The sequence below is a fragment of the Castor canadensis genome, chromosome 7 (genome assembly GCF_047511655.1).
Source record: "Castor canadensis chromosome 7, mCasCan1.hap1v2, whole genome shotgun sequence".
NCBI classification, from domain to species: Eukaryota; Metazoa; Chordata; class Mammalia; order Rodentia; family Castoridae; genus Castor; species Castor canadensis.
The window spans coordinates 112,831,562-112,858,330 of NC_133392.1; the positions used below are offsets into that span (position 1 = coordinate 112,831,562).

The 26,769-nt window shown below is 39.0% G+C and overlaps 1 protein-coding gene across 11 annotated transcripts in view; it reads right to left on the reverse strand.

The window, feature by feature from the left end:
- Nfia (nuclear factor I A) overlaps positions 1–26,769 on the reverse strand; it is a 362,119-nt gene that overhangs the window by 124,888 nt on the left and 210,462 nt on the right. Inside the window, exon 5 of one of the 11 annotated variants that reach the window (XM_074079961.1) lies at positions 2,785–2,849. The exons of the other annotated variants lie outside the window; for them this stretch is intronic. Coding sequence (XP_073936062.1) covers positions 2,785–2,849 — 65 coding nt within the window. The remainder of the gene's footprint in view (positions 1–2,784; positions 2,850–26,769) is intronic. 11 annotated transcript variants of the gene reach the window in all.

Genomic DNA, 26,769 nt, shown 5'->3' on the forward strand with positions numbered 1-26,769 from the left:
GGGTGCTGTCTCTTGGATTAAGAGAACTGAGGAGTTAAAAAAAATTAAAAATAAAAATAAAAATGCCCTAAAAGATGTCTTGGCAAAACAAACCATAACATCTCTTTCGTATTGGGACACTATTAAGATTACATTTATCCCACAGATCAAAACAAAGGAAATCCAGCCACAATACACACTAAAGTCAACTTAACACACGTAGAACAAGGAAACTCATAGTTGAAAAGGAAGATCTAGTCTGGTCTCCAGCTCTTGCTCATCTCTCTGTCACTTGAGTTACGGGCCAATACTTGTTTCAATTCCAATCTTTGAAATCCCTTATTTTAAGGAAGAACTAACAAGAATTTCTGAGTTGAGTGAATATAAACACAGGTGCTTTCATCTAGCCAACAAGTAATATATTTTAAAGAATAAATTGAGTTTGATGCCAGATCTTGGGGGAAGGGGTCAGGGGAGGACCCTTGTATTCATTCACTCACAAGCTGTCACCCTTTTCTGGTTGTCTTATTTCTTTTGTCCACCTCCTAAAAGTTGGTGTTCTCCAAGGTCTATGCTCATGTGTGTGTGTGTGTGTGTGTATGTGTGTGTGTGTATACACACGTGTGTAATTCCTTAATTATTTTATCTGCTTCTATGACATCAGCTACCAGTCTAGACTATGATATTTGTGAAAACTGTATTTAGTGTTTTATTTGTTCACCACTGGGTCCATAATGTCTAAGACACAATAGTGAATATTTGTTGAATGAGCAGATGAATGAATCTGAAGGACAATGACCCTCAAATCTTTGTCTTTTGCCAAGATCTTTCTCCCGGGTTCCAAACCCATAAATCTAAACATCTGTTGGATGTTCTATGAAGGCAGCTCTCAGGTTGCCTCAGAACCCAACATGTCCAAAGCAAAGCTCATTTTTTTCTCCCAAGGAAACCTGTTTGTGCTCTTTTGAATTCCAGCTTTCTTTGTTTTGTGCTATCCCTGACCCCTACAATCACCCAATCCAGCAAGTCTCCACTGATTCCACTCCTTACTATTAACTTCGCTCCACACATCTCGATCTCCCCCATGATCGTATATAGATCTCCCATGTCCTACTTTCCCAGCATCATGGCAAAGCCTCTGAACTATTTGCTGTACCATCAGTCTTGGCTTCCTTGCCAATCTACTCTCCAGTCTTTAGATCTGAGTTGCAGATTTGAAGATTCATTTGCTTATTTAACAAATATTTACTGAGCACCTATGTGTGCCAGGCATCATGCTAGATATACAATCCCCACCATTAAGGTGTTTACAATTTAGAAATAGAGACAGCTAAAACATTTAAAACAAATTATTTTAAAAAGTATAAGTGGTACAAAGGAAACAAATAGGAAAAACATTAGGGTGCCTGGGGAAGAGTTCTCTTAAGAGTTGGTATCTGATATTGAGAATATAGCCAGGAACCAAAACACACAGAGTTTTTAGGCAGAGGGACGGGCTTGTGCAAAAGTCCTCAGGTAGGAAAGAAGCCAACATTGGAGAAGCTGAGGTAAATCCAATGTGTTTAATGCACTTTGGCCTAGAAGAACTCTTGTAGAGCCCCACAGAGCATTTAGGATGGAGCACAAACTCCTTCCTCAGCAGAGCATGTGGCCCCAATACAGCCTCTGCTTCCATCACCAAGTGCATTGTTCATCCCACAATGGAGGGTCTAAGGGAACTACATCTTCCTCTCTGGACCTGGTTTGCCCCCTCTCCTGCACTGCAACTTGATCCTAAAATGTCTGCCTTTCCTGTACTTTACTTGGCACTGTCCTTTAGGAGTTGGCTTTAGTATCACCTCCATCGGCAGTCATCCTTGGCTGCCCTCACTACTGGGAAGACTTCTTTTTCTCTTTTCTCAATTTGACTATGTGTACCATATATAACTTTAACCTACAACTTAGCACATGGACTTGCAATTTTGTCTTTAAAAACATTAAGTGTGAGCCCTTTGAGTCAGCAGAGTTTCTTCTGTGCCTTTGTCCCTTTAGGTTCTAACACAGTGCCTGGCAGACAAGTACTTTAGAGGGGAGAGGTTTTTTTTTTTTTGTCTTTTCGTTTTTGGTGCTGGGATCGAACCCAGGGCCTCACGCATGCTAGGCAAGCGCTGTACCACCAAGCTACATCCCAGCCCCAGACAAGTACTGATGGCTCTGTGTGAACAAAGCCCAAACTGGGCTCACTTATGCTTATTTTTCATTTTTATAAAAACATTCACAGAGCTTCTTATTTGTCTCTTTCTCTAATTTCTAGTAATATAGTTTGAATTAAAATCAAGCCAATCTACACTGGAAAACTAAACCACCCAAATAAAAATGAACCATCCAAATGTTCCCTCTAAACTAAGTATGAGAAGGACAAGAAAGTAAATTCATTAGATGCAGCTTTTGGTAGAGAAGCTTCTGGTAGAGAAAGTATATAATTTACAAGGTGAGGGACATAGGACTGTGCCATAGTGAGGAAAATAAAAATAAAGAGCATAAGTATTTCACAAGTTTTGGAGAGGCCATCTCTTTGCAGTATTATCAGATTTCCAGATAGCCTGGACTACTTTAGATTTCTAATTTGCCTCTCTCAAAAGGTCTGTGTAAGCACTCCATGTAGCTCTAAGTGGCTACAAAACTGGTTTTGTTTCTTCACCAATTATTTGGAAACCTACTGGAGTACTACATAAGAAGACAACAGGAGGATGAAACCAAAGAAATGACGAAGGTGGCTAACGCCATTACTAAGCAAGCCTGAACAGATTAATGCTTCATTCTCACCGGTACAAATGAAGTCATAAAAATGACTTTCAGGGAAATCGCACTGATCTGGTTGGTCTCCTTTACTGCAAAGCAAGAGAAAAGTGAAAAAAAAATTTAAAAAGTAAATTTAAGCAGCTCAGAATTTAGATGTTATTAGCATTAAAACCTCTTCGGTTAGAAAGCTGATTAAATATTTCTGAAAGATCTCAAGATTTCCACTTTGAGTAGGGACTCTCAAAAATAAGTGCAAAACATATACTTTTGTTAAGTATGCCTTAGATGAAAAGCCAGATTGCTCAATGATCTATCTATAAATTCTGAACTGCTCTTCAGAAGCAATTGTATCAGAGACTGAAATAGGAGATCTCTTTTCATTTTATATAAATTGGCTAAAAAAGTTCATTCACTGAACACTTGTTCAATGAATTCTCAGTTAGAGTACAGATTTCAATACCTTGAAGTCAGTCATACTCAAGGTGGAGAGAGGAGACTTTCTTGGGGAGGCAGAAATGTAAAAACACTAAATTCTTTCATGGGTAGTTAGGAAAAACAGCTCTCTTTGCCTTGATGACACCAGCAGTTATTATGGAAAACACCACTATATAGGAGCCAAATCTCATTTCATGGCAGGACTGAATAATCTATCTGCCTTTTAAGGTTAAAGCAGGAAAGGAAAAAGCTAAATTTTCAGAGACACAGGTGACCTTGCAGAGCAGTTCAGAGGAAAAGAAGAGACAACAGGGAAGAAACCATCCAGAGGTTGGCCATTAAAGAAAATTTGAGTGTCTATGAAGCAAAGTTAACTTTGTGCCTGAGAAGAAAGGTTACATACAAAATGGCATGTTTGTTTTTCCTGTTGGGATATGAAAGGGTTTGCAGCCTAAATGATCAAATCCCATCTGGTTAACGGGTGCAGGTGAACTGCAATACGCAGGTCATTTTATCACACAGAATGTATGCCTATTCTCTTCTCCCCTTGGTACCTGAGGATCCATCACTAGTAAATGACAGGCTGTGTGCCGGGGTCATGCAGAGGGAAAAGGCCCCCTTGTTCTCACACCATTTCTATTCCACCAGGATTCTGGGTTGCCTGGGATGTGCAGACCCTGTGCCAATTGCTGAGGGTACTGCTTCATGGAACTCACGTTCTCATCCTAATAAAGAAAGGCATCACCACAAAGCTCCTCCCTGGGATTTTTAACTTCTCCACTGCTGTGTGTCACCTAATAGGACGTGGTTCCTTCATCGTCCATCTTCCCCAAGCTCAGTGTATTTTAGATGTGCTCAATAAGATTAGAGAACTTCTGCTCTATTGTCTTATGTCACTGGCCGCCTCCTAACTCATTGACAATTATTTGTTCATATGTCTTATCTTTGCACTTTGACAAAAAACCAGGAGGGCAAGGTTGTGGCTCATTACCTGATGCTGTCCACAGGGCCTGGCAGAACCCCTTATTCTAGGTATTTAATAAGTTTTTGTTCAGTGATTCAGATGAGTGACTTGAAATGCCCTTATTTGATGGCCCTCTAAACTGCAATGTAAGTTATTATGAATTCATGTATATAGTGATAGTTACTTCTGTACTCGATTTAGAACATCTTAGAAAACAGTGTTTTAGGGGTTGAGGGAAGGTGTGTTTTTGTTGATTCACTAAGGTCCAAGTCTAAATTTTTAGTCTGATTTGTGATTATATGTTGACTAAATCACTCTGCCATTCATTACTGATATTTGAGCTACTTTTCATTTTTAGAATTAATTACTTATATTAAAAGTGCAAAGAATTCAGACATCTGAAAAAAGAACATAAAAGTAATAAAATACATGTATTTTTTATGATTAATGTCTCTGATGGTGATGGAAAAATGTTAGTATACTTACAGCAAACATTAAAAAACTGACATACAGTGTTGGAAAGCAGTAAGACAGAAATACTTCTGTATCTAGAAAGTCATGCCTAAAAATTCACAAAACAAAAAAATGTTATTTTAAACTAATTATATGGATGACGTTTTCTCATTTTATCAATCGAATAAATGAGCTGTTAAAAACGCATCTGTAACATGACTATGGTTGTTATTCTGTTTTGTTATAACACATTAAGTAACAGTCACCACTACGCAAATAGTCTGTTCTTGCTGAGAGGAAGGAAGAGGAAAAAGAGGAGTGAGGAGAAGGTATCACAGGATTTGTACACTGTTGGCTTTGTCCACTCTATCACTTGTTAATTGTTTATTTATATGTATGGTTGTTCCGTATTTCCCTGACTATTCATTTACTATTCCTCAATACAGACACCTAAGCTGTGTTTTTGTTTGTTTGGTTGACTTTTGTCATTATTTCTCATTTAGTAATTTCAGCCATATCTATACAGATAAAAGTCAATACTTAGTTTACTGCTTTCATTGAAAAACTGAATGTCTGCTATGAAGCAAGCACACTCCTAGGCCCTGGAGATAACATAGAACACAACACAAAAGCACAAATTTCTCGCTCTCTGGGGCTTAGATTCTCAGTCTCCTACAATATTTATGACCAGGTTTTCAGTAATGTACATGTCAGATTGAGTCTTTTTAGAAGAACTTTCTAGGAAAACGTTAAAAACTAGAAAAGACTACTACAATATTCTTGTGTGCTGATTATTCACACATATCCATAGTTGACAGCTTAAGACTGTATTAATTAGGAGTGGCCATAATGAGAAAGTGAGTATAATTGATACAATTAACTTCTACTCCTGTTGTCTGAAAGGGAATTCCTGTCCTAGCTGCTCTTTCCCCCCCTTTTTATAAGCTGTAACACTTTCAACCATACAGACAAAAAGAGGCCTGTGGCAGCAGAGCAATAGGACAGAAGGAATCTGGGACTATGAGTGGTAACACACAGTAGAACCAGTCTGCCAACATAGGCTGCTCATCTGAAATGTTTTTCAAAAAGAAAACTTGACTCCAAAACAGATTTCAACACTAACTAATGTGTTGTATTTGTATTTTATATATGCGTTTTTGGTTTGTTTCTTTGCTATAGTATCTTAGCACTTACCTTAACCATCATATCTACTAACTTTTCCCTTTTAAATCTAAAGTGTCCAAAATTAATCAGCTCACAAGTCAATTTCAGTCTGCAAACATACTTTGCTTGACCAGCACAGTACTTACTACTGTATTATTATTATCATTATTGTTATGTATAGAACATTTTTTTCAGAGACAAACAACTTTATTACTCCTGACACAGCAAGAAGCATAAGCATCACCACAAATTTCAGTTCTCTTTGCTCCCAAATCCCATTAGAGCCATCCTGTGGGCCCAGAATGATGTTGTACACTCAAAAAGTTTGCAGCACAGATGAGGGACACTGAGTTTAAGGAACATGCTGATTTATAGTAAGGCAGGCAATCCTGTTCTTTATCCAAAGAAGGAACATTGTCATATCTCTCGTCTACTCAGAGTAAACTTAGTCCTGAGAAGTAGCCACGAAAAACAAAGCCCAGAGCTCTGCCTCCTTAGCATACCTAGCAAGAAGTATGCAAATGCTCAGGTCCCTCGACAGCGCACCTCTCCCAACAATAGGGAGTGTGTAGTTGTTATGAAAGCTAACTATCTGCAATAAAGTCAAGCCTGTCAAATGAACAGTTATCCTGAGTAATAATGTACTACCTACCTACCTTTGTAAACAATCTAAACCCAGAGATCATGTCTGTACTCTTACTTTTCCAGTATTTCTGAAAACCGTATTTCTGATTAACCGTATTCGTTAATCAAAGTCATAGAAGAGAATTATATAAGTGAATCCTTTTATAATGGAAATACTCATCCTCTAATTAATTTGTTTATAAATTTCTGGGGTTATAAATAATGGATTTTCTTAAAGCAATCCATACCCAGGGGGAGGGGTAGTCAACCGTGCTATTTACAATGAGTGGCAAATTATAAAAAGCAAATCTTTCAAGAGTATCTGATTTGACCATACCATTATAAAGTCATTGATCAAATGAATTCTATCTCGATTTCAAAACTGTATTTGTTTTCTTCTTTAAAAATTTCTCATTATTATTTTTATTTGCCTAACTTTCTGGGCCAAACCAGACACTGCTGTTTGAGGAGAGGATCTTATAAGATCAAAGCCAGGATACTAAAGCAATTTCCCTATACATAATCCTCTAATATTCCACCTGGGCACAATTAACAGGGGTGTAGTTAACGACAATTAGAATTTACATTCTTTTTTCTTTTGGTGGTGCATAGGGATACTTTTAAATTAGACATGAGCTTATAAATTTACCACCCTCTCTACTACTTTCTATCCTGCCTATTGTACTTCTTTATAGCATCTGTTAGGAATCTTTAGGCACATATGCTTGTGACGCCTAATAGGCATCTTTTTCCACTTTAAGTCACTAGCACAGTAGGAAAGACATGGGCGAATGACTGGCTTTCTTCAGAAGAGAAAATTCATAAATGCATCATGATTTCCTTGAGAATTAAGTTTAGACTCCTTAGCTAGGTATTTAAAGTCCCTCAAACACCTTAATGGACCTTTCAGCATTATCTTCCAATATAAGCCAAATACGTACTCTCTGTGTTGTGGCCTAAATGACCTATCTGCTATTCTTCATATACTGTTGTTTTCTGTTCTTCCTATCAGGGTTTCTATCAGTGTTCCCCAAAATGTGATATATGGAATAGTCCCCCAAAATGCTATAACAAAAACAAAGATACAAATATACATATATACATGTATATATACATATAGACACACACACATAAATATATAAACTAAAAGTTTCCAGAGTAAAATAAATATAGAAAACACTATTACACCCATGCTTAGAAAATGACAAGAAACACTTACCTTTAAATTTTTTAAAAATATCTGCAGTAAATAAACTTCTTTACTATGATTTAGCTCACTATTCCCCCAATAATTTGAGAGGGGTAACACTATTTTTGGCAAATTATCTGCAGATATGTGGTTTATGCTGCTCCTTTCCTTCTCCCTGCAATGGGTTTAGTGTGGAACCTGACGGACCAAGGACACCCCATATCTCACCTTGCAATCACTTTTACCTACATTAGGAAAATGGACCCAGCCACAGGACAGGCATTGTGACGTTAGGCTCCTATGGGAAGCATGTTTCCATAGACCCTCACTGGTAGTACAAACTCTCATCAGAAGTATAATTCATCCAGTATTTATTATGTATTTGGTATACTGCTAAGGACTTAAATCACATGAGCCCCAATTCCTACTGCACCAGTGCAGTTAGCAATATTTTGATTTTACAGAGGGAAAGCTTAAAGCTCAGAGAGGTTAAAAGATTTGCTTACAATCACATATCTTAAGATAACAGCAAAACTGGGATTAGAACACAGGTATATTTAGTTCTCTGTAAATAATACATTTTATTTCATTTTAATCCATTATATATAACATTTTCACCAATTTATGCAATTAAGAAGAAAAGAGTAACATTTAATTGAATTTAGTTGCCCAATGGCTTCACATAAGTTTCATAAATTTCACAAGTTTGAGTTAACAATGATCAAGAAACTAATTAAAGGAATCCCTCTACTAGATATCAAAGTATCTAATATATAAAAAGGAAAAAAAAGAGGTTTTTACTTATTGTATGTTTGTAAATATTGAATGTATGGTATCATGGATTGAATTGGAAATGGAAGGGACCTGAGGCCACCTAGTAACACAGAAGCCATCATTTTGCTGTAACAAAGAGTTCGGGCTTTTTTTTTTTTATTTAAGTAATTCATTAAGAATGTCTGCCTTCCTGTAACTTCTCCTATACCTTGATTTTGCCCTTTGGTACAGGCAGAATAAATCTTATCTCTCTTCCATTCTGGTCCCCTTAAAATATCTGAAGTCAGCCTCACAATCTAATTTTCCCTCCTCCAGGCTAAAGATCCTTTCTTTCATTATTTTGTCATGTTAGCAAATTAATTTCCCTAATTCCCCTAAACATTTAGAATCATGAATTGATTAGTCTGATAGCAGAAACCGATGTTTTAGAAGTGGATCTAACTATAAAAACAGGAAAACGTGCTTTGGGGGATTTCTTTTATGTGCCCCATTAACAAAAATAAAAGTTTTCTATTATGTGAGAAGAGTTCAGCCACTATGATTGGCACAGTGTCATCAGTATTTTATAAGTTCAATCTTTGAAAATAATTTTGACGGTTTTTAATGCATTCTAAACTTTAAATTATTTATAATTAGCCTTGTTTTGAAGTAAAAGGGGGTGTTAAGGTGACCTTATCATTTTTATGGTCTGAATCAAAATTTTCTTATAAATTTGGACAGCAACAACCAGTTAGTTTGCAAATGGATCAAACTGTTTGTAGTAGACTTAGTTTCTGCTATGAATGCTGCATATACTGAAGGAAAAAAATAAGGAAATTTATTCCCTGAATACATCAGACACTGATTACCTTAAATGAAACAGACATGAAACTGTATCACCCCAGGGCTACCCTGGTTCATGGATGTAAAACAGCAAAAATCCTTAATGGCCCATTGCCCTGTTCTTCCTTTTTAGGTTTAATTCACATGGCTGTGAAATAACTAACAGAGAACCTGGCTTGCTAAATCACCTGAGGATACATGCACTGACAAGGAGGAAGATGACCAGGGGCCATGTGCTAATTTTAAGACACTCAACACTGATTTTGGTTCACCAACCATGGAAAGAAAATCATTGATGAATTGAAGGAATGCAGTGTTTAAAATACTTCCAAGTACATTTCAACAACTATAGAAAAAAAAAACCCACTAATGTTACATACATATATACATACACATATAGGGATATGTAGTTTCTCAAACATGCAATAAAATTAGTTAGTATTGAAAACCACAAACTACAAAGAGCTTTCATCTTTTTAGTCATTTGCTTTGTGCTATTTTTGTTTATTTTACCCACCAATTACTTAGTTACTGATGCTAGAATTGGCAGCGTTTGTTAAATTGTAGATTCTATATTATACATTTCTGCAGAAATGCCAGCATGTTGCAAATCACACAGGCCACAGTACTTTGAAGTTTGCTGGCCTAGCACAAACGCAAAGTATTTTAGAGGTACCAAAAAATTCTTTGTGAGGTATAACAGAATGAATTAGACTGTTCAGGCCATGTCGCGTTAGCACAATGGAGGACCACTTTTAAGACTTTAAAGTCATGTAATACAATTCTAGGCTGGATTTTTCTTGTTAAAAAGAAGTAGAATGGGAGTGATTGGAAGAGAAAAGGCCAATATTTGACAACAGAAATCAGCATAACCTTTTAACTGCAGCAGCCATGGGTGACTGCCCTTCCACCTTGGCAGATTATGTGGGATTTCAATGACAACAGCTGGAAGTGAGCATGTGTGAATAGAGCATGCAGATCTGAGGCCCCACACAAAGGCCGCGCAATCTCTGTCCAGATCACAGCGCTGATTAGAAATTGTTTCCTGGTCCTGGCTTAATAGAGTGTGATCGTGAAAGTTGGTGGGTTTCACTTTTTTTTTTCTTTTAAAAAATTTCTTACAAGAGATCTTTGGTGGAGTTCTTCCAAGCATATTCTTCTCTCCAGCCCCTTGACAGCTCTAGACTCGTATATGAAATAGAATCGTCTTTTTTTAAAGGATGTTGTTACACACAAAACTCTGCTTTGCGTGGCAGTTTTCATACACAAAATTTCTTTTAAGTTTTCTTTCTGCAAGTTTTAAAATAATCTACTGTGAGCATTTCACATAGAGTATTATTTTTTGTTTAAGGCTCTCTGTCTCTGTCTCTCTCTCTCTCTCTCTCTCTCTCTCTCTCACACACACACACACACACACACACACGAGTCTGAATGAGGACTCACTGAAAGTAGGAACCATTCCCTTCTCATTGTTCTAACTCTACCATTTGTGCGGTGTAAAACATATGGTGGGCATCAGAAGGAACGCAGAAATGAACATGGATCCATTCTTTTTATTCTTCTTTGGGTGAAAAGGCAGACTCCTGGTACTGCACAAACACTTAACGATTTCCCTTTTTCTTCAACCAACTTTGCATCTAGCAGTTTTGAGTTAAGGCTTTAAGTGTGCTTACCAACAAGGACACATAAAAAAGATGAGTATGTCCTTTCAAAGAAAAGGTAACTTAACCTAGTACGCACAGAGATAAGGCTGCTTGGTAAACGTGTTCATTTCAGCTTGCGAAACCCTCAATGAACTACCTGCATTGTGCTGAAATGCATCTGCGCTGACGCAGGTGCACTTTCACTTTGCATAGGATCTCCACCCTTGCTGACATTGTTCTGAAACCACCAGAATGATGCCACATGATTGCCGAAAGGCCACAGGGTTATGACTCATTTATGTTGTTTTGGTTTTACCACACGCTCTTATCTTAGCTTCTTACTGCTCTGGATTTTACTAGCTATTACTCTAGTTTCTATATCAAATTAGCAACTTGTTAGCTTCAGTAGAAGGTGGCCTTTCCTTTATGCAAATAACAACCCGAGTCAAGCAAAAAAAAAAAAAAAATCAACCTGGTTGAGTGGTATGGGACAAACAGAAGCTGGTGATGTCTTTCCGATCAGACACGGGTCATCTGCCTACATCCTTCTGCAGCAGCTCTAGATGTCTCTAGATGTTATGCCAAGCAAGCCACAGGACACATTGGTTTTTTTTTTTAGAGCAGGCTGAATCCATTTGCTGTTTCAAAATTCTATAAACAGGAATTCAATTCCCAGAGCAACTGTATGGGTGTTGCCTTCGGCTTCGCCAGAACTTCTGCCAAACTCTCATACTTGTGAAACTTTTGGTTTGGGGTATCCTCTGCAGCCCAGTGCAGGAGAGACCACTGCTTGTGATTTCAGTTCATTTTAAGGACTGGGTCTTGCTGGTGACAGGTATACATGATGAATGTTCCAGAAGGCTGACCTAATTTCCTTTGGAGTGAGTGTTTTGCTAAGAATGTTCCCTCAAAGTGTCAGCTTGCAGCTGAGATGCAAACCTGCCAGCGCCCGTTACCGCTGCTTGTGAAACTTCACTTAAAATGAAGGTAATTTTGACTCTTTTATCAAATTCCCCACAATTACTTGTGAATTTATATAAGTTAGGCACTTCATTTGCAGTATTCAATCATTAACCATACCATGTATCATAGATGTTAGAAGTTAGTGATCAGAAAAAAACCATCATACTGGGCTAAATATAAATTGGGATGAACCTGCAGTGAATTTGTCTTTTCTCTCATAAAGGAATCAATATGGTAATATGTTCATTTGGTCATTCAAAAATAATACTTTCAAGGTATTTTTTACATATATCAAGGAGGAGAAGTACTATGGACATCAGAATCCTAAATACCCTAATTCCCAATTTCCCCATCTGTAAATGACACTAATGCTAGACCTGCTTCCCAAGGTTGTTGTTAAGAACAACAAGCTAGGACATTTAAAATGCTTAGCAAAGAACTTGGAAAACAGACATTATAAATAATAAATATATTCTTTAAATCTTAGATCTTGGATCTTTTTTTTCTTTTTTGGTGGTACTGGGTTTGAACTCAGGGCTTCATGTTTACTGGGCAGGCGCTCTACCACCTGAGCCATGCACCAGCCCAGATCTTAAATCTTACTGAGACTTTTTAATAGAGAAAACACAGAAATAACCATGTTCCTTGACACAGAATATTAAATAATGCAGGTATTCATGTAAAAATTGTATATATTAATCAAAATGTTGATAATATCATTTTATCTGAGTGAATTTCTGAGTAAAAATAAAGTGATTTGCTGAATTAACACAAAACTTATTATAAAAAGCAAATCCTAGGGATGGAGGTGTAGTTCTGGCTGGCTTGGATAAGAGCAAGGCCCTGAGTTCAAACACCTATACCACCCAAAAAGTAAGCAAATAAATAAAATGAAAACAAATTCTTTGACATCGAAGATTTTTCTAACAAAAGTGATATTCATGGTGCTTTTCTCCAAATTATTTTAAATAGAGTGCAAATTTTAAGAATCGAATTCTTAGCTATAATTTTATACGTAAATGTATCAAAATACTTATGAAAATAATCATTTACCATTCCAAAAATAATTTTGAATGCAAGTCTCTTCATTTTGGTGGTAGTATTGGAGTTTGAACTCAGGGCCTCGCACTTGCTAGGTAGGCACTCTGCCACTTGAGCCACACACCCCAGCCTGGCACATCTAGTCTTAAAACACAAACTGAAATGTCTTCATTGGCCAAGTGTGACCCTAGATGTAGGGATACAAATTTTGATCTTATAGTTTGGGAGTAAAAACTGCTGATTCTCTAAAAATAGACTTTCGTCAGTTTTTCTTACAGAAGATCAAGTTTTACAGAGAGAATGAAAACTAACCCTACCCCCTTTATTTTGCCAGTTTTCGGTTTTGTTTTTTTTTAAGGATTTGGTTTGCTGAAAATTTCTGTTGGTAGCTAAATGTGTTATGTTATCTGCTCTAGAAAACAAGCATTTAGGAAATCTATTTTTGTCAGTATTTTTCAAGTAGAATCTATTTGCATTTTTTTAATGTTCAAGACTTCTGATGGTTTACCGAAGGCTGGGAAACAGGCAGTTGTGATTCATATTACATGAAGAAATATGGGGCCTGTACACTTCAGGTCCCCACTTTGACATGCCGTGGGAAAGCATCTTTAAAGAAAGGGTCTTGATTCCTTCTAGGTTTAAATCGATGCTAAGAGAATTTGGCCTTTTAGGTGGAGTGATCGGCAGGTTTCACTTTAATGACTTTGATCACTGACACACTTTGTGATGCAGGTGTTTCCTTGGTTTTAGGGTACAGATCTTTGTATCACTCACAGAATGGTCCAGGAATATCTGAGACTCAGCTGAAGGTAGCATGTCCCATCTTCTTGGAACTACTGCAGTTCTGCTGATTAGGGCTATCAGCAGCAACTGTGACGGCCAGGACTTCAGTGTTCAGAACTTCCCTGTTCACTGCAAGATATCCAGCATCCCTGGCATCCATTGCTGAACAGCAGCAAGTTCTCCCTGGGACCACCAAAGAAACCTTCACATGATTTTGAATACACCCCCAAAACCTTATGTCCCTAGTGTATAAACACTGCTTAAAGACCTCATTAGAGGGCTTGGCACTATGGCTCACACCTGTAATTCCAGCTACTTGGGAGACAAAGATCAGGAAGATTGTTTTGAGGTCAGCACGGGCATAAAGTTAGTGAGATCTCATCCCAACGAACAAGCCAAGTGTGGTGGGATATGCCTATGAATCCTAGCTATACAAGAAGGTTAGATAGGAGGATTGCTGTCTAGGCAAGTCCCTAGCAAGTGGGGGGTGGGGGTGTGTGTGGGGGTGTGTGTGGGGATCCTAGTTCAAACTCTGGTACCACCAAAAACAAAACAAAATTAAACAACAACAAACCTCACTAGGTATTTACTACTGAATAATCTTGCCCACCATAGACTGAGCTGATGTCTGACAGACTGTCCCCATTATTATAATGCAAACTCTCATAAGCAGGGGACTGATTATCACAGATCTTTTGAAATCCCCCCTTCATTCTCACCATGACCTGTGTCCTTCACCCTTGCAAGTATTTAAATACACGCAGATTTTATAATGAGAATTTAATTTAAAAATTGATTGTATTTGAACACTATCTTTCAGGAGGGTAGATTCTCAGACATATGGTCTATAAATATACATCATCCATTTTGGACTTTCTGGAAGAGTCTTGATTTCAAATGTTGGTTCGTCAGTCTGTACCACATGAGCAGGTTGGCCAAGACTCCCTGATTGCCTTTTGCGGTTGCTGGGAAGATATGTCCCCTGTATTAACAATCTCCCAGGAAGTCACTCGAACAGCATCTTGTCTGTTCACAACAGTATCACAGTACCTTAACATCCAAGACTCTACAGAAATATGAAATAACATTCAAACGGAAAATAGAAAATAAATATGCACTCTGTTCTCTGCTATCAATGCAAAGATGCAGTGCCAAAATGACCACAAGGCCCTACTGCTACAACCAAACACCACCCTGCAAACAGACAGAAGAGCAAAACCAAGCAACAACAGGCCACTCCCTGTTGACCAACCCCAAATTCCACCCAAGGCCTTTGTCTCAGCTGCTTCTTCAGAAGTAGGGCAGCTCCTCAAGCTCTCTATAGTTTTTTCCCTCTAATACCTGTCATTTTCCCAAAAGCATGAGTCAAGTACGAGGTTGCATGGTTCTGCCTTCTGACTACCAAGGGTTACCTCTTTGTTCGCTTCCTGTCCTTAACATCAGGAAATCCATAAAACCTCCCAAGGGTATAGCACAGTCACAGACCAGGTGGGAAGCCCTGCATGTGTGCATACACATGTACTGATATGTATATATGTACACCTTCATTTACTCTGACTTCCTTGTCAGATGTAAACTGTCAGGGACACTTGAAATATTTTTCACTATCTTAGATACTTCATATGCTCAGTGTTGCCATTAGCAATGATGCCAGGAGGGACACAATTTGTGCCTAATTTGAATATGGAGCTCTTTTGACCACAGCTGGCAGACTCAATAATATTCTGCTTTATTTTATAGCAAATGATTTTAAAAGGAGTAGGTAGGCTCCATGGCTAATTTTTTTTTTTTTTTGGTATTGGGTTTGAAATCAGGGCCTACATCTTGAGCTACTCCACCAGCCCTATTTTTGTGATGATTTTTTTTTCAAGATAGGGTCTCATGCTGGCTTTGAACCGCGATCCTCCTCATCTCTGCCTCCTGAGTAGCTATGATTACAGGTGTAAGCCACTGGTACTCAGCATCCATGGCTAATTTTTGAGGCTCCAACTACCAACAAAAGTTTTAGGGAGAAGCAAAATATGGTTTGTTTTCTAAGGTACTTTAATTATCCACCTAAAGTTTTCCCTACAACACTGATTTACTCATTTAACAAACATCTGCTGATGCTAACCTATGAACCAAGTACAGATGGTAAACTCAGAACAAATATCAGCATATTCTGTGTCCTCAATGGCTCAGTCTAGCAAAAACATTGCTCAAGGCAGATGTAGTGAGGAAGATGGGATTCACTCCTGCAAGACTCAGTTCGAATGTCATCACATTTGATATCATTTGTGTATCCTTAGAATATCCAAGGTCTTTACAGCATGGGCCTCAATTAATACTAATGGCTGCTTGAGAGAAGAGGAAAGTGCAAGTCAAATTCATGGGGCTGGATCAGGATGATCCCATGACAGAAAGTCAAGTGTGTATGCTGGGGGCAGAGGATAAGGTAGATCATTGCTGTATACAGTTTTGAAGGGTAGAGAGGGAAAAGTCTGGAGGGGTCCAAGTAGTTTAGATGTTTTCCTTGACTGGGTAATGGTCAGTCTTGCATCATAAGTTAGTGCATTATTGTTAAGGGAATATTTTAAATTATTTTAACTTACAATTTATATAAAAATAAAAGTCAGACATAGGTTTCACTCAATTACTATCTTTGTGATGTGAAGTTACACTTCCTCAATTTATCCAGGTAAACATTATGCAATCCCTATTCTGCCTTGGGCACTGTCCATGTAGGCGTGAGACTGTGTGCCTTTGACCTTCAGGTACTTGCAGTCCAGTGGAAGTCAGGCCTTATGGGAATGACTACAGTTTAAAGGCTGAGGCTCTGGAAGAAGAAGCAGGCTCTGAGAGCACCAGAGGGAATGCTTCCTAGAAGAGCAGTGATGGCCTGCACGGGACCCCCAAAGACCTACAGGATTGGCTACGTGAAGAGGAGAGAAAGTGACACCATTTCTTTGTGGGTGCACAAAGTAAAGTAACATAATGGGAGATAATATTTACTGAGATATTCATCTCAGGCTTGTCAAATGTTATTTCCTGTAACCTTCAAAGTGCTACAAGGTAGATACTATTACATTATAACCTTGTTTTATATCTAAAGCATTCAAGGCTCAGGGTCCAAGCAAGTAAGTCAATGTCACACAGACACTAACAGGCAGAGGTGGAATTTCAACTCAAGCCTTCTAAGAGAGGAAGCTCTCAAAACACATGGATATGAACATCAACTCCAGAGGCCCAGGCACTTGGAAAGGGCTCAGAAAATGATAATATAATCACGTGGTGATGACTGGCATCAGTGTATTAGGTACAAATCCATGACCTGCAGGTGTAACTACAGATTTTTTTCCCCCAACAAACAGGAGGCCCAAGTAGAAACACCAGCTTTAAGACCAAAGGGAGGTGTTCTTCACCAAATGAGCCAGTGGGAAGTTATTTCTCCCACCTCAAGACCACTAAATCCATGACCTCCAAAGCAATTAATATCCCTCAACACCACGCCTCCGTCCTCTACTTCTTCCCCATTATATGGTTTTGATCCATCTTTGCCTGCTACTTAATTTATTGTATTTCTGCTCATATGTGCAAGAGTAAAGCTACGGTAACTTAATGGAAGCTATAAGAACGTGTGAGGGGCAGAATTACTAAAAACATTTTTGGTGTTGTTTTGATTTGCTGGTTTGTTTTATTGTTGTTGTTTTTCATCAAAATGAGACTGAAAAGAATAAGCCTTATTATAAAGAAGTTCTGATGTTTCTTTTCAGGTCAAAATATTGGGGAGGTGGTCAGCAGTGAATTACAGAATGTCACAAGAGCCATAATTTAGGAGCTCATCTGGCATTGTCAATCAAGTTAGGTAATGAACTTTGTATAAGTATATAAAAATAAAACAATGAAACCTATTGAAATTGTCCCAAGATGAGGGAGAATGATGAAAGGGGTAAATCTAATTACCCCTAATTAAGATACATTGTAAACACATGTGTAAATATCACAGTGAAACCCCCCTGCACAACAAATACATGCTAATAAAAATGTAAAATAAGGAATTCTAATAAAGAACAACACTGGAGCAATACTGATAACTGTGTTTTCACCTGAGGTCCCCTTAAGGGATGTGGACACTATGCTTGTGATGGTCTGCTGTATACATATGAAAGATGAAAGGAGAAATCTCTTGCATAGTAGAAATCTCGTTCACCTCCATGAGCCCTACTTCTCATCACCCAAACAGCCTGTCAATTGTGTTATAACTGTGTACCCACAAGCATATGTAGCCAGGTATCATAATCAGAAATATAAAGATGTAAACAATGCAGGTGTTATCACACAGAACAGGTGACATACAGTGCTGCAACACACCTTGGTGGCAGCCAATCTCTAGACAGAAGTAGGCAACCTTTATTCTCTATTGGATGAAAAAGATTCATGTGAGCCAGGTACAGGTGGCTCATGCCTGTAATCCTAGCTACTTGGAAGCTGAGTTTGGGAAGATCATTGTTCTGGCCAGCCTGGGCTCGTAAATACCTAGAGCAAAATGAACTGGAGATGTGGCTCATGTGGTAGAGCACATGCTTTGTAAGTGGGAAGCCCTAAGTTCAAACCCCAGAAAAAAGAAAGGAAGAAGGAAAGGGAAGGAAAAGGAAGAAGGAAAGGGAAGGGAAAGGGAAGGGAAGGGAAGGGACGGGAAGGGAAGGAAGGGAAGGAAAGGACTCCTATGAGAGGAGGCAGGCAGCACAGGTCAGCGTCCAGGCCTTCCTGCTAGGTGGGCATTCACAGCTCTCTGTGCAGAATGGCGGAGGGCCTCAGGCAAGATTACTTAACTTCCTTGGGCCGCAATTTCTTATTCTATCTCTAGAGTGAGTTAAACACCATGCAGACTCCAGTACAGTAGCTGGCAAAGGCTGCAGACATGGGAGGCCAATGCAGTGGGCTATAATATAGCTGATGCTATTTCCAGGCACCTAAGAGATCAATGGCAATTGCAGGGGGCTCTCATCATGGGAGGGGATGCTTTATTTTATAATACTGAACTTCTACTAGCAGTAAGAGCCCACAGAGTACTTAGACATCAACAGTGAAGGGTGCACTGTTTGATAATTTGAACGTCACATGTGCTTATAAAAATAATTGATGAACGACTAACGCCACAACACACACACACACACACACACACACACACACACACACACACACACTTTTCCTATTGCATGGAATTTAACACATGGTAATTTTTTCTTTATCTTAATTTAATGGTCTCGGTTGGGAGTAGTGTTGCCATAGGTAACATTTGGCAACGTCAAGATACATTTTTGACAGTTACAACTACATGGATATGGGGGAGGCATTCAGAGAGTAGGGGCCAGTGATGTTGATAAATGTTCTACGATGCATAGGACAGTGACCCAGAAGAAAGAAGTATCCTGAACACAGTACAGTACAGTAGTGCTGAGAAATCTTAAACTGACCTTTACCCAACTCCAGCACAGTATTAAATTATTTTTAGAAAGCACAATGTAATACTAATTGAACATCTACTTATATTAATTCATTCCACTACAACTTAGTAGGGGCCTACAATTTGCCAGGATTGTGTGAGTGCTGGAGATACAGAATGAAGATTGGGTACTGCTTGCTAGGAGCTCATTCGGGAAGTTGAGCAGAAATATCCTGGGTTGGGATAACCATCAAGGCAGAACCATGTGTGCACCAACGGAAATGGGAGTGCAGCGAAGTAGCACCAAAGAACACAAGGTAGTTGGGAAGGCCTTGCAGAGGTGGCAGCACTTGAGTTGATTCTTGAAGGAGGCTAAGGAAATTCAGAGGAAGGAAGAGAGAATGGGTGAGGGATAGGGGAAGGAAGGGAGAGGAAAAGGAAGGGAGAGAGAACAGAAAGAAAGCAGGTGGCACTTTCATCTGGTGACTGCTGAAGCTGGAACTTCTGGGAACACTGACAAGCCTGGAGAGTCTGACAGGTCCCTTCCTAATAGAGACACGATTCACATTTGGGGAAAGTGAATTCTTTATCATGCAGGACTGTCTGGAGCACTAGAAGGCAGTCAGCATCCCTCTCTTCCCCTCCTTATCTCCCATATACTAAAGGGCAGTAGGGTGCTTACTCCCCAGGCGTTCTGACAAGGTTGGAAAGCCTTTGCCAGCATTACCTCTTGGTTTGAGCTTGGTTAAGGTGTGGATAAACTCTTGAAAAGTGTTAAGTTTGCAGTCATGTCCAGTGAGAAGGTGAAAATGGCGGTCTTACCAGGAGGGTTAGTGGTCTTTTCGAATTGCCACATCTTCTTGCTGTGATAGACTTGTTTAACTCTGCTATCACATCTATGCTACCAGAAAATGTGGCCACCGGCCCAGCACACTAAAGAGATTTCCCAAATACAAAGAAACACTGAATTAACATTTCACCTGAGATGCATCTTGACTGAGCAACTCCAACTGGGTCTTAGTTTGCAAAATATCTCTGTCACAGAAAAACTCTCTAGGTATTCTTATGTGTTCAAAGCCAACGGCTTCAAAAACAGATTTCTGCTTTATGAAAAAGCAAAAGAGAAGCAATTGCTTCTACCTCATGAAATTATTCTATAAAAGAGAAAATTCAAGAGAAAAGGAAATATCACCTAAATTTCTATACTTTTGAAGTTTGCTTTTACTCTGTGAACTTCACATACAGAAACATCTATGTGAATTTTCCTGGTTTTCTCTCTTTCCATCGAAAGCAAGAGAAAAAGCAATAGAGAAGGAAGGGAGAACTTGTTGGAAACATGAGAAGACTTAAGTAAGGAAAAAGCATACAGAGATTTTTTAGATCTGGGCTTCCTTGCAGGAATAGGGGGCTCACTTTTTGCCCCAATGGAAGATATTGACATTGAAGAAAATCAATGGGTGGTAAGGGAGGGGGTGGGGGCAGGGGGGAGAAATGACCCAAGCCTCGTAGGCACATATGAATAATAAAACAATAAAAAAAAATAAAAAATAAATAAAATAAAAAACTATCTTAAAAAAGTTAAAAAAAAAAAAAAAAGAAAATCAAACTCTGTGATCCACAGGAGTAACGTGGGGAAAATGAACTAGCAGTCCCTTTATATTCAACCCTGACAAAACCTTTCTACTGAGACAGTTTGTTGCTGGGTCCACACGATGAATGAGATGTTCAGAGTCTTAGAGCTGAAATGAAAGCAGCAAAGATCTTGTCAGGAAAATTACAGGAAAGAAGAGCAAGATGGGGAACACTCTATAGCGTATTCATGAGATGTAAACATTTGCTCTCTAGCTCTTCTAATGATCATGCATGCAAATGGCGATGGTTTGACAGCCTGGTGCTACAGGGCAGGTTACTAAACAATGGGATGGGTTTCTTCTGGCTCCTCTAGAAATGCTGGGACCAAAGAGCCTTACACCAGCATTGACTCCTAGTCATTCCAAAGAACACTTGGAATGTAGCATAGAGTATTAGACAGGACTCCTGATTTAAGGCAATAATGACAACAGTAACAGTAACAGGACCACCACTGGAAACTGTTGGTTAAGACTTACTACGCACTTAAACTAAAGCTACAAAAAAATATGAGAGTTGGGTCCTCAGAAATTTGAGACAGAAAGTTCAAGTGATTTGCTTGAGTTCACACGATTAATAATGAACAAAGCCAGTATGTAAACCTAAATGATTCTGAGCCCGTCTTCCCACAAAGATCTACCCAGGCCATTTTGACTTCTCTGTAAATGTAAGTTGTCACTATTATTATTGTTATATCACATTATACCACTTTATGTAAAATTACAAACTTACTAACTTTAACAGCTCACTCCTATAGAACAGGTCTACTTTACATAAAACCTGTAAAGCATGAGCCTGCATTATATACACATGGAAGGGAAGTTTCCTGTCACCCATTTTAAAAATAAATCATTGCTCTTTCCTATAGAGTAACAATCAATGAGACCTCAGTGATTTTTTTACCAATGATGATGGAGTCCAATGGATTTTTTTCCACTCATTTAAATCCTTTGACTCAAGCACTAAAATGGCAAAGCACATGACAGCCTGGATTCATTGCTTTGTTAGGAGACTGTCAGTGCCACCTGCTTTCAACTATTACCCGAAAGAAAATGTGACTTCCTTCATCTCTGCCCTCTCTGCATCATTCAAATAGAGATAAGCTGGCTGCTACCGCATTTTCCCAGCTTATAACTTTAACGCCAATAAATTACAAGTACCACCAGATTATTCTGCTAGACTTGTCCTTCATCCTGTCTAGCTACAGAAGGGGCTAATGATCTGTCATAAAGGTAAATTCATTACCACGAGATAGTATCACCATGCTCCTACCACCCGTTTTCACAGCAACGCATGCTCTCTCTGTAACGCTGTACTCAGTTCTCCAGGGAGCAGTTTACTGTTAATATAATAATAATACCAACAACATCAACTTACACTTGTAAGGAAGACAAGACAGCCTCTAATTCCTAACTCTTGACAAAGAATAGCTTCCAGCTCTACTTCAGATGCAGCAGTTATCACTACAAAAGCTCAGGAATATCTTGAGTCTTTAGAGATGCCTGAAAATGGATGTGCTAAAGGTTCATAAAAGCTCAGCTCTCACAAACAGGTGAGTCAATTGCCAACCTCTCTGTGCTGGGGCAACACTCCCAGTGGTATTGTTCTAGAGCAACTTAATAAAAACACAGAAAGGAAGCACAGTCATATTTGGGTACTGGACATGACTCTTTATGCATTGCTGGCTGAGTCCTTGATCACTCAGCACACCTATCCAGGTGACAGGCTCTTATTATGATTTTTTTAGGATATTGCATTTCTTAGGTTATGTTGTTGCCCTAGTCTATTCAGGCTACTTTAACATAATATCATCAACTGAATGGCTTACAAACAACAGAAATTTCTCTGAAGGCTGGGAGTCCAATAACAAGTACCAGAGACTTGGTATCCAGTGACTGTGCTCTCCCTCTTAAATGGTACTTCCCACTGCATCCTCACAAGACAAAAGGTTCTAGCCAGTTCTTTTATAAGGCTCTGCCCTCATGACCTAATCACCTTCCCAAGGATCCCACCACCTAATAACATTGCCATGGGAATCAGGATTTCCACATATGAATTTGGGAGTGTGGGGACACATAGCAGGTATGGTTAGTATGGAATTCATAAATTCTTCCATACTCATGCAACCCCACCAAGTTTTCTTCCCCTCCCACCCCCCAAAGGCACTGCTTTACTCCAAAATGGGCAATCTCGTCTCTACTAATCAGCCCAAGACATTCTAAATTCCTCCTGTATGGACATAACAGGTTGGATGTGATAAAGGAAGGCAAGCTGAATTAGCAAAGGAAAATCCTCTCCCCTCAGAAGACATACTAGGGCAGAAGGGCTCCCAAACCTGGGCATAGAACAGTTCTTCTTATTGCACAAGAGTCTCCCATAACCTGAAATGTCAGGCCAGAAAACGCTTGGCTGCACAAGAACTTGCTGATCCTATGGAAGAATTCCTCCAACACTCTAGGCCAATGAACGGACGCCATGTGTATCTGAGGTTGGGGGGGCAGAGGCCAACCTCATTTTGTAGGTCTCTAGTTATTAATAATGGATAAGCAGCAGAGAAGTGGGTGAGTGAGAAGATGCCTTCTAGACACAGCATCTGAGGGAAAATAAAATTCTACACTAAGTCCTACAGTTCTTACCTCAGGGTTTGAGAGTGGTAAGTAAAATGGCTAAAAGGTAGGCAGGTATGGAGCCAGAGAAGTAGAGAAGCAAAGGTTGAGTGTGAGTCTGCGAAAATAACCAAGGGAAGACAAGGCAATACCTGGGAGCCAAGCTTCAGGTCTGAATTCCAGCGGTACTCTTACTGAATGAGCCTTCATCTGTTGAATGGACTAATACAGTCAACTTGCAGATTAAATAGGAGGGCAGACCCTAAGGGCATGATGGTTTTCTTCTTGATTCCACCCCACTGCAATAGCAGTTCACACAAGGTATGGCCCCAGGATTTGTACAGAAGGAATCCTGGTCCTAAATGCTTATGTGGGGACAGTCAGGGCTCCTAGAGCATCTGCTTAACAGGTCTGGATGGGTATCAGATCTTACAATCCACCTCTCACAGATACCACAGCTATACAGAATCTGCAGCGTCTACCTTACAACCTTTCCAGTCCCCTTTGGTTTTCTGCTGTTCCTCCAAAATGCTGTGACCTCTGTAGTGCAGCCCATTGCCATCCAGCTGTAATGAGGCTCCTGGAGGTAGGTCTGGCCTGACGCCCTGTGGGGCATGGTGACATGTTGCTTCACGGTTAGCCTCTGCCTTACTAAGAGGCTCCAGGAACTTGTGGTTCTCCACCTCTGCTACTCTTTCTCATTTCCTCATCCCCTTTTCACATTGCTGCTAGCTCTCTATTTTATTCTCTTTCTCATCCTCTAGCATATACTAATTTATTTTTTATTTTTGATTGGCACATAATTATACAGACTTATGGGGCATAACATGATATTTTGTATCATGTTATATTGCACATGTATACATTGTGCAATGATAAAATCAGGGAAATTAGCATATTCATGGCCTTAAACACTTAAGAGTTTCTTTGTGCTGAGAACATTCAAAATCTTTTACACAATACATTTTTATAACCTGTAGTGACCCTACTGTGTAATCAAACACTGGAAGACATTCCTCCTATCTAACTATAACACATCTCTATTTCCTACCTGCCTTCTCTCCCTCTTCTTTTCTTCAAGGGGTTACTGCTCTTATTCTTTCATGCCCACCACACATTTTAACATTCCCAGTATTTCCACTGTTTTCGCTTTGCTCCTAACTTATTTTATACTATACTATTTTTTGTGTGTAGTGACAATTTCAGTGAGGGACCTATAAGTGTTAAACTGGAAAAGCTAAAACAATCGACTTAACTTTCATTGTGATAATAGTTACAACTAATATTTGGTCAATATCTCACTTGATCCTTACCAGGAGACAAACACTACTACTGTGTTCAGGTGAATTTGGGTGACTTGGGCAAGGTTGTACAGTTATTAACTGAATATCTGTGACTCCAAGTTCAACTTTCTTTCTTCTCACTACTTCCCTTGTTTTGCATATTAGGGAGTAAAGGTAGTTCTCTCCTTTATTATTTATTCCTTATCATTTTGGGGATTTCAGGGGAGGACAGGTGTATGCTATGAGCAAGACTTCTTGGGACTTGGGAATTTTCACCTCTCCACTTTGACGAAGGATTTGATAGTAGGTCAAGTGGCAGAAAGTTGAAGGGCAACTTTGGTATCTCTCCAATTGATTACATCATCACTCTTCCCTATCTGCTCTCCTGCTACTTTTTGCCTCCCCAAGGATACTCCATGAAGTCCCACATTTCCAGCAAATCCTTGTCAGTCACATTGGAAGAGTATCCCAACTCTGATCTCCCTCTATTTTCCATCCTTTCCTCAGCTTTTAGGCTAATAGCTCTTTGAAAAGGAATTTATCTACTTATTCAATGTAAAGGTTTAACCAAAGGAATTTTAGGTTATCATGACTAATGTTTAATATGCTTTTGCTTTAGAAGACAACTTCAAATAAGCTGAGCACAGAGGTAACACAGTTTAGTGCTGTTGCCATGGTCTCTTATTCACATCACTGTAGGAGCACACTGATGGTTTCCTTCTTTTGACCTTGTCTCTTACAGTATACTCTGAACAGCACCAAGAGACCCGATTTCTTCTATGCTCAAATCCTGCAAGTGGCTTCCATGTCATTGACAGTAAAAGCCAAAGTCTCAAAATAGCTAGCCTCAGTGGACTCAAAAGTGCTATCCCTGGGCCACCACCAGCAGCAGCATGTGAACTAAATAGAAACTCAAGTGCACTTCCACAAGTCTTCCAAGGGCTCAGATGCTGCTGAAGTTTGAACTGCCTCCATCCCCCACCCTTTCCCTGAGTTCCTTCCCTCCTACTCTCTTTGCTCATTTCATTCCTTCCATGCTGGTCTTTCCCCCGATCTCTGCCTGTCCCACACCCTTCCCCTTCTTCCGGTCTTTGCTCAAATGTCAACTTTTTGGTAATGTGTTAGTGATCCTCTTCTTTAAAATCCAAACTTCTTCTCACTCCCCATTGCTCTTCCTTTGTTAATTGTTTTCCATAGCACTTAACATCATCTCACACGCTATAGATTTTTCTGATGTATGTTTTAATTCTCTGTCTCCATCAATATTCTAGAATATAAGCTCCTTGAAGGGCAGGCATTTTCAAGTGTTTTATTCCCCAAGGTATCCTGTACAACCAGAAAGCTGTGTGGCACAAAGTAGGTATTCAAGAGATACTTGTTGAAAGTTGGAGGAAGGAAGATCATCATATTTTGCCAACTAGAAGCCATCTGGCTTTTGAAGTGCATTAAATTTCTCTGAGCCTCAGTTTCCTCATCCATAAAACAAAAGATAAAGAAAGATAAAAAGCAAACAGTGCACAGCTCATTTAGTTATTCAATTAATGGTAGCAATTGTGACCATCAGCATAGAAAAAAATCATTTCAATGTCATTAAAACCAAATAAAGAGTAATGGTTTGAACTTTTAAAAGCATTTTTATAGTTTGGAGAACCTCAGGAGTGGGGGTACAAAAGATACATCCCCCTTTTAAGAACAGGTTGCTGAAATAAGAAATAGTCTTTCTACATGGACATCACTTCCCCAAAAGGCACCATTTTGATGAATTAAGAACAAAGAAATTATAAACATACTATTTAATTATCCTTTAAAAATAAAATACATAGTGAATTAAAAACTTAAGGTTTTGTAGATGTTTTTCCAAAAATATTGCAATAAAATGTTTGGGAACAGCTAATAAAACTAATATGCAGCTGGATTTTCCTGTCCCAAAACTAATTTGTGCTGATTACAAGACAGGTCACAAGGTCTGCATGCTTTATTTTTGATGCACTCATTATAACTGTTACTATGGGCGAAGACTAAACACAAAAAAATAAAACATCCTGTTGAGGAATGATTTACTCAACACACACCACATGTTTTCTTTTCTATCAGAGTCTAAGGGGGATTTCCATAAAAATGAGATTCTTAGAAACTAAGCTTTCACTCGTCATTGCTGCAAATTCCCACTTAGTCACTGTCCTGGGACCTCCCAGTTGCTCTCTGATGAAA